The 9,449-nt window shown below is 45.1% G+C and overlaps 1 protein-coding gene across 2 annotated transcripts in view; it reads left to right on the top strand.

The window, feature by feature from the left end:
• Positions 1 to 96: 96 nt before the first annotated feature.
• The window catches only part of Arl3 (ADP-ribosylation factor-like 3), a 42,074-nt gene continuing 32,721 nt past the window's right edge, over positions 97 to 9,449 (top strand). For both annotated transcript variants that reach the window (NM_019718.3, NM_001355233.1), the window contains exon 1: positions 97 to 239. In NM_019718.3, the coding sequence (NP_062692.1) occupies positions 237 to 239 (3 nt within the window). In that variant the 5' untranslated portion in view covers positions 97 to 236. The remainder of the gene's footprint in view (positions 240 to 9,449) is intronic.

Below are 9,449 nucleotides of genomic sequence, written 5' to 3'. Positions count from 1 at the left end.
CTCACCAGCCCGCCCCGCCCTCCCGCCCCTCCCGAGACCGCCTGCGCAATGGGCGGGCGCTTTGGCGCGCTTGCGCACTTTGGGTAGAGAGGAGCAGAACCCCGCCCCATCCCGCTGCTCCGTTCCTCCGCTGTGCGTGCGAGGGACGTCAGGGGCGGCGCCGCAGCAGTTACCCCTGGTAACGGGGGAGGCAGGAGGAGGAGGCGGAGGAGGAGGAGGAGGGACTCGGCTTGAGGATGGTGAGTGTGGGGGCCCTGGCCCCTCCAGAGCTGACCAGTCACCCCCCCTCCTTTCACCAGTCCCAGGGCGGGGCGCTGCGCGTAAAGCCGAGGAGGACGTGGGATGGGGCTCGCCTTGATCTTTGGGGTTCTAGATCGGTTTCAGGGGCGAAGGAGGAGCCCCTAAAGTGGGCCTGGAGGGAGGCCTAGGCCTGGAGAGAAAAGAGGGGTTTGCGATAGATTCGAGGCATGGAGTGCTTGGCTAGCGGGGAAGCCTGGGCACCATCATCTTTCTAGGGACTGGGATGAAGGCGACTCTAGAGCTGCGGAGATCAGACCAAGCTCTCAGATCTTACTGCAGAGTCGACCTCTCGGCGCCTCGGGACTGTGGGGTTCATCTGAGAACCAGCCAAAAGTGGGAGAGGCGCGGCTCTACTGTCTTTGAGATCACCCTGGCAGCACCAGGGAGCTGTAACCTGGCTTTCCTAGATGCTCGCGTCTCTGAGTGAGAGGTGTGTAGGGAGTAAGTCCCAGGACAATAAGAGGTACCGCTGGGAATGGATGTCTCTGTGGTGGGTGCGCTCCTGCAGTCCCAACTTAATCGCTGAAAGTTCTGCGAAGAAATAATGGTTGTTGATGAGCGATTTTTTGCTCCGTATTTATTCCATGTAGATAGAAGCAAATTAACCTCCCGTGTCCTAGCTTTTCCTTCAAATTTGCAGTGTCCTTTTGCCTGAGGCCACAGGAGGACCAAAGGTCTTCACCTCAAACTAAAAAGAATGAACAATAGAAAGTGAGCATCAATTTGAAGCAAGCCTTGTCTCCGTTAACCTTAATTAAGGCTTTTCCAAAGTGTATGATGTGTGACAGATTTTTGACCAGAAACACTCGGTTCCTTGTTGATTTTTTAAAATCGTTATTTTATTTAATGTATATGTATGGGTGTTTAGCCTGAATGTATGTTTGTGCTCCACGTGTGTGCCTGGTGCCTGCAGAGGCCAGAAGAGAGCTTTGGTTGCCTGGAACTGGAGTTACGGATGTCTGGGAACCATCGCGTGGATGCTGGCAAATGAACACTGAGCGTTGCTGAACATCTCTCTGCCCTTGTTGATTCTGTACGCGGTAGATGGAGAGTAAAAATGAAGTTATGGGGAAATGAATATTTTTAGAGCTAGTCAAAGAAAACTTGATATTAAGGCATTTAGAACAGGTTGGTTGGCTTACTAACTGCTCCGAACAGGTTCCTGTTGCCCCCCCCACACACACACACACAATATTTTTGTGAAAATATTGAGGCATTTCTGTTGACTTAAGAAGCAAAGCCTAGGGCTGGTGAGATGGCTCAGTGGGTAAGAGCACCCGACTGCTCTTCTGAAGGTCTGAAGTTCAAATCCCAGCAACCACATGGTGGCTCACAACCACCCATAATGAGATCTGATGCCCTCTTCTGGTGTATCTGAAGACAACTACAGTGTACTTACATATAATAAATAAATAAATCTTTAAAAAAAAAAAAAAAAAAAAAAGAAGCAAAGCCTAGGGCTAGGGGTATAGCTCAGTGAGTAGAGGTTTGCTTAGCAAGCACTAAATCCTGCATAGAACTGAATGTACTAGTACTTGCCTACAATCCCAGCTCAAGATGGAGGCAGGGGGATCAGAAGAAGTGCAAGGGCTACGTATTGATTTCCAGGCCAGTCTGGGATAAATGAGACATGTTCTCAACTAAAGAAGAAAATAGACAGACAGGCAGGGGGGAAACTACACATCTTCTTTGGTCATACTATTGAGCAAGTGAATTTTGACAAAAAAACAAAAATTCACAGTGTCAAATTGTTAAGTAGAATTATTTAATCTGAGGTTGTCAATCACACTTCACACTTGTTACATTTACAGCTCTGCCTAACCTCGGGCTAAACAGATTTTAACTAGTGTTTTCTTTTTATTATTTATACATGAGCTGCCCATTTAAAGGCTAAGTTTATCTTAACAAATGAGTACAGATATAAATATTTACACAGAAAATAAGTGGATTTGAGAAAGGAGCCCTGTAACCCTGTAACCTCAGCACTTGGGAAGTAGAAGGAGGAGGAGCAGGAATTCAAGACCAGCCTGGGCTACATAAGACTCTGTCTCATAATAAGTGGGTAGTTTTTAAATTAATGAAAATAATTAGAACCGCAATTTAAAAGCCTTGCCAGGCTGTGTGTGGTGGCTCATGCCTGCAATCCCAGTCTTCTCAATGCGAAATTAAGAGGATCACTAAGAGTTAAGAGCCAACCTGGGCTACAGTTAGTTCCAGGTCAGCCTCAGCCAGAGGGAGGGAGATCCTGCCCCAACAGCCACCCCCTTAAAAGAAAGAACCACATGCCAAACCAAGAGGAAATAACTAGTTATAAATGAGAAATGTGAGAGTTAACTAACTTTCTTCAGTTTATCAATTGAGTACAGTACATAATTTTATTATTGCTTAATTTATAACTAAGTCACAGTAAATGAACCACTGCTCATGTTTCTAGGTGCAAATTGGCACTGTATTTAAGTAGATAACAAATTGACCATATTTATACAAGAGAGTTGGATACCACTACAGTAGTCACGGTATTTGATGCTCAAAACAGAGTTTAATATACATAAATATATATGTATATATGTGTATATATATGTATATATATATATATATGTATGTATGTATATTCACTGTACTGGCTAGTTCTGTGTCAACTTGACACAGGCTGGAGTTATCACAGAGAAAGGAGCTTCAGTTGAGGAAATGCCTCCACGAGATCCAGCTGTAAGGCATTTTCTCAATTAGTGATCAAGGGGGAAAGGCCCCTTGTGGGTGGGACCATCTTTGGGCTGGTAGTCTTGGTTCTATAAGAGAGCAGGCTGAGCAAGCCAGGGGAAGCAAGCCAGTAAGGAACATCCCTCCATGGCCTCTGCATCAGCTCCTGCTTCCTGACCTGCTTGAGTTCCAGTCCTTGGTGATGTACAGCAGTATGGAAGTGTAAGCCGAATAAACCCTTTCCTCCCCAACTTGCTTCTTGGTCATGATATTTGTGCAGGAATAGAAACCCTGACTAAGACAAGTTGGTACCAGGGACTGGGGTATTGGCTGTGATAGGCCTGACCATGCTTTTATTTGAAAGAATGTGGATTTTGGGACTTTGGATTTGGAAAATAGTGGAATGATTTAAATGGGGATTAATGGGTCATCCTAGTTGGAATATGGAAGACTTTGTTGCTGGAAGTAATTTGAACTGTGTTGACCTGGCCCAAGAGATTTCAAAGGAAAAGAATTTCAGTATGTGGCATAAAGATTGTTTTTGTGGTATTTTGGTGAAGAATGTGGCTACTTTTTGCCCTTGTCTGAAAAGTCTGTCTGAGACTAAGGTGAAGAGACTCAGATTATTTTCATTGTCAAAGGAAGGTTCAAAAAAGCCCAGCAGAGACTTTGTTCTCTGGTTAAGTCTCATGAAGAGAAGTTTGAACAAGCATAGCAAGCTTAGAAAGGAAAAATATAAATTATATGGTTCGAGTATTAAAGAGGTACCAGGAAGTGAAATGGAGCAAAATCTTGTGTTCTAGGAGATGACAGATTAAGGGAGTAGGACCTTGGGGCAAGATCCTCCCCAGCTAAATTTAGATCCAGGCATGGTGGTACTCATCTTTAATCCCAGGAGACAGGCATGCTGATATCTGCATTCAAGGTCAATCTGCAGAGCAAGATCCAGGACAGCCAAGCTTAGGCAGTGAAGGATTTGGAAAACATAAAGCCAGTGATAATATAATAGTACAAGGGGATCATGTTCTAGTTCCTGCAATCAGCAGAACTCGGCAGCTTCAGCCATGTGGCTCTGGCTCTAGAGTTAAGAATGGAAGGAACTACTGGGACAATTGAAGCTGGTTAGCTGGAGCTAAGAAATTAGCAGTGATTAAGAAGAGACCAGCATCACTAAGGTGAAATCTTCTGGGAATTGTTTTCTGGGAGCACAAAGAAGCTATGTTCCAGAGATAGCCAAGGTTGTACCTCATGCTGCAGCTGGATTTGGTAATGTGTAAGAGTCACCCAGGTGATATTTGTTTTGAAGGCATGAAGGTGTCATGAAGAACAGCTGAGGTTTGGCACTGTGAGAGGTCATAGAAGGCCATTGGAGAAGGTGTAGCCTCAGCTGTAGTTGATGGTCCAGGACTGAAGGGGTCATGCAAAGGATTTGAGGCTTGACACCATGAAGAGAGCCTATGAGAGGCTATTGGTGAAGCCTAGTTGGAGTGGAAGACTTCAGTGTATTGGAGATGTCAGTACCATGGGATGATCACCAAGAACAGCAGCCATAGTGGAGTGGATCAACCTGAGCATAGAGTGCTACAGAGGGCAGAGATAGAGAAGTGATGCCAGCCCTTAGGAGGAGGCCAAAAGATCAATTGGAATCCCAGACACTGAAACAAGAAGCTGTAACATTGAAATTGCCTTGGAGACTCAAAGCTGTTAAAGATGCCCGAGCCATGGGATACATGCTGAGGAAAGCTGCTAACAGGGAGTGGAACCAGCCCAGGAGAAAGCAGTTTGTTGCAATCAACAAAAATGAAAAAGGAGTGGAGATCTGAAGACTGCTTTGACATCAGCTGTGAAGATGCAGAGTTTGGAGTTTGCCCAGCTGGTTTCCTGTCTTTCTTTGGGGATTACAGTTAAGTGATTGGACGAATCTCAGAAGAGACCTTGAATTTTGGATTTTTAACATTGTTGAGACTGCTATAGACTATGAGGACTTTAAAAGTTGGACTAAATACATTTTGCATTATGCTATGTTTAATTATGAACCCCCATAGACCCCCCCCCATAGACTCATGTGTTTGAACAAGTCTGTGGGGCCAGGGAGTGGAATGTGATTGTTTGTATATTCTTGGGCCAGTGAGTGGCACCATTTGGAGGTGTGACCTGGTTGGAGTAGGTGTGCCTCTGTGGGTGTGGGCTTAAGATCCTCACCCTAGTTGCCTAGGAGTCAGTCTTCCACTAGCAGCCTTTGGATGAAGACATAGAACTCTCAGCTCCTCCTGCACCATGCCTGCCTGGGTGCTGCTATGCTCCCACCTTGATGATAATGGACTGAACCTCTGAACCTGTAAGCCAGCCCCAATTAAATGTTTTTTTTATAAGACTTGCCTTGGTCATGGTATCTGTTCACAGCAGCAAAACCCTAAGACATTCACATATGTGTGTGTGTGTTTTGCCTGCACACATACACCATAGGCATGTCTTGTGTCCAAGGAAGCCAGAAGAGGGGATTGTATCCCCTGAAGCTGTAGTCAGTTTTTGAGCCACTGTGTGGGTGTTGAGAACTGAACCCCAGTCCTCTACAAGAGCAGCCGGTGCTTTTGTATTATTTATTTTACTTTCTATGTTGAATATTTTGCCTACCTGTATGTATATGTAACACATGAGTTCCTCGTGCCTTCAGAAATCAGAAGAGGGCTTCAGACCTTCTGGGACTGGAGTCGCAGGCAGCTGTGAGCCACCTCGTAGGGGCTGGAAATAAGTCCTGGGCCCTCTGTAAAAGCAACAAGCGCTCCTAACCACTGAGCCACTGAGCCACCGCCCCAGGTCCAAAATGATTTTTTTCAACTATTGGGATTTATTCATTTTATTTGATCTGTATTTTGCCTTCCTGTATGTATGTGTACAATGTATACATCTGTGCTCCTAGGCACTGGAGTTATGGCTGTGTAGGTGCTAGGAACTGAACTGAGGTCCTCTATGGCAGTAAAAATTACTCTTTTTTTTTTTAATACTTTATTTATGAGTACACTGTTGCTGTCTTCAGACACACCAGAAGAGGGAATCAGATCCCATTACAGATGGTTGTGAGCCACCATGTATGTGGTTGCTGGGATTTGAACTCAGGACCTCTGGAAGAGCAGACAGTGTTCTTAACTCCTGAGTCATCTCTCCAGACCCCAAAACAAATGTTTTAAAGTGTATAACAAGAACTAGGGGGGCTGGTGAGATGGCTCAGTGGGTAAGAGCACCCGACTGCTCTTCCAAAGGTCCAGAGTTCAAATCCCAGCAACCACATGGTGGCTCACAACCATCTGTAACAAGATCTGACGCCCTCTTCTGGAGTGTCTGAAGACAGCTATGGTGTACTTACATATAATAAATAAATAAATCTTTTAAAAAAAAAAAAAAAAAAAAAAAAAAAGAACTAGGATAGTGGGTATGGTGGCACACACCTTTGATCCCTTCACTCAGAAGGCAGAAGCAGGTATATATTGGAACTAGCGGCCAGCCTGGTTGACATTGTTAGTTTAAGGCTAGCAAGGGTTCTATTATAAAGACCACCCTCCCAATATGGGGGGTGGGGTGGTGAAGAGAAAGGAAAGGAGAGGAGAGGGAAGAGCTAGGCAGTGGTGGCACATGCCTTTAGTTCCAGAATTAGGGAAAAGCAGGGGGATCTCTGTGGGTTTTTAGGCCAGCCTACAGTTGTTTTGGACCTGGAGAGATTGCTCAGTAGTTAAGGGCTACAGTGTTTCCAGGATAGCCAAGGCTATGCAGAGAAAATCCTGTCTCAAAAAACCAAAGACGTAAGCCAGGCAGTGTGGTGGCGCAGGTCTTTAATCCCAGCACTCTGGAGGCAGAGGCAGGGAAATCTCTGTGAGTTCAAAGCCAGCCTGGTCTACATAGCAAGTTTCAGGAGAGCTAGGGCTACACAGGGAAATTCTGTCTCCAAAAAAAAAAAAAAAAAAAGGAGAGAAAAGAAAAGAAAGGAAAAAGTGAGCTGCGTGTGTAAAGTTTCATCACTGAGGAGACACCAGAGCCACTGCAACTCTTTTTGGTTTGTTCTGTTTCTCTGTATAGCCCTGGCTGACCTAAAACTCACTCTGTGGACCAGGCTGGCCTTGAACTCAGAGATCCATCTGTGTCTGCCTCCCGAGTGCATCACCACCTCAGGCCACAGCAAGTCTTACGAAGAAAAGCATTTCACTGGGCTTACCCTTCAGAGGGTTAGTCCATGGTCGCCATGGCGGGAAGCATGGTGGCATGCAGGCAGCTGCGGTGCCACCAGGCCTGGGTTAAGCTTCTGAAACGTCAAAGCCCACTCCCCAAAGACACACTTCCTCCAAGGCCACACCCACTCCAACAAGCCTGGGCCTGGGAGGGGACACTATTTTTATTCAGATCACCACAGTGTTGTGTGTTTTAAATTTCAGCTATGGCCAATGCTTTTTTCTTTCCAAATTTGAAAGACTGAAACAAAAATTACCTTGAGCTTCTCTGAACATTTCGGGTCAGCTGCTGTACCCTGGCCTTGCAATCACATGTCCTTTTTTTAAATCTTTTTTTCTTTTTCAACTTTGTTTTATTTTATGTCTGAGTGTTTTGCATGCCAGAAAGGGGACATCATATTCCCTGGAACTGGAAGTTTGGATGCTTTTGAGTCACAATAGTGCTGGAAGTGGAAGCCAGGCCCTCTACATGAAAGAACAATAAATGCTCTAAACTGCTGAGCCATCTCCCCAGAGCCTCCCTGGAGAATTCTAGACCACGTGCTCTACCATCTTAGCAAGATACAAAGATGATGGTCATCTGGCCCATAACTAATCACTGTTGTTTACCATTAACTCAGTTCATCAATTATTTATGGACTACTTCCTACTAATATGTCATTACCACACACACAGCTTTTTGTATGGTATGTGAGGTTTTGGGGTCAAAAGTGTGAAGTGAAAAAAAAAATGTAGTCTAAAAACTAAAAAGGAGGAGCTGGAGATGGCTCTGCAGTGAAGGTCACCTGCATCCAGGCAGGCAAGACACTCATACAATGTTTGTATAATAATAAAAAGAAAATGGCTCCATAGTTAAAGCTTACCATTCTCTCTAAGGACCCAGGTTCAGTTCCCAGCACGCTCATGACAACACATAACCACTACTAACTCCAGTCCCGGGGGATTTGACACCCTCTTCTGACCTCTGCAGCTTCATGCACAGATGTGATGCCTGTCCATACACCCCGGCTTACATGTGTGCACATAAAATGTGTGTTTTTTTTTTTTTTTAAAGAAAGAAAATATACCCATAGTTACCCATGATGGCTCATTCCTGTAATATGAGTTCTCTGAAGCTTGATGGGGAAAAAAAAAAAAAAAAAAAAGATTATGAGTTCAAAGCCAACCTGGACAAGCGAGTCCTGTCTTTAAAAGGGTTTTAAAAGGACTGGGGACATAGTTCAATGGTAGTGTTCTCGCCTAGTATGTTCAAGGCCCTAGGTTTGATCCCTAGTTATATGTAAGTATGAATGTATGTATGTATGTATGTATTTGAGACAGGGTCTCTACATAGCCATGGCTATCCTGAAATAACTTTGTAGACCAGGCTAGCCTCAAGCTCACAAAACTCCTCTTGCCTCTGCCTCCTGAGTGCTAGAATTAAAGCTTTGCACCACCAAAGCCCAGCTAACCACTAGTACACACACGCTCGCGCGCACACACACACACAAGGCACACATGCACACGCACACATGCACACACAGCCTCAAAAGGAAAGAAAATACAAGAAATGAAACACAGGCCTGGCAGATTCTCTCCAGCTCTATATATTTAAAAACGTAATGGTTGTTCTGAGCGACTTCTGTGCATCCTTCCTTACACCTCAGGCCTCTCAGTTCCTCAGCAGATTTCGTCCTTCTCCTTTTTGCATGGAGTCGGCGCAGCTGAGCACAGTCTGACGTTAGAAGCGGCCTCCTGTTCATCAAGCTGGTGGCGGCCACTGAGAAGGGCCCCATCCTTCCGAGTCTTTAGGCTCCTCAGGAACAATGTTTGTCTTTATGCCATAGAAAAATGCTAAGAAAGAGAAGAAGGTTTGAACGCAGATGAGGCGTCTCAGTCGGGGAGGGGCTTGCCGCTGAGCTGATGGCCTGTGTTTGTGGGATTCCCCAGGACCCACATGGTGAAGGTGTATGCTATCAGCTGACTTCCACAAGCACTTTGTACCGAGCACACACTCATGCACACACATGAAATAAGTGAACAAGTGTCATTTTAAAAAAAATAATTACAAAAAAAGAAAACAAAATTGAAGGCTCTTCGTTTGAGGTGGATGGGACCCTGTTAAGAGGTGACATGACCTTGAAATCTGTTTAAGCTTGTTAGGGAGAGCATGCGCTTGGCAGCTTAGGGTTACAGTGCCTAAACTGTAGCTGTTCCTCGGAGTCAGACTGCTTCCATAGGCCAGCACAT

This window comes from Mus musculus, chromosome 19 (assembly GCF_000001635.26).
Source record: "Mus musculus strain C57BL/6J chromosome 19, GRCm38.p6 C57BL/6J".
NCBI classification, from domain to species: Eukaryota; Metazoa; Chordata; class Mammalia; order Rodentia; family Muridae; genus Mus; species Mus musculus.
The sequence above is the reverse complement of the archived record's forward strand: the minus strand, read 5'-3'. Positions and strand labels throughout refer to the sequence as shown.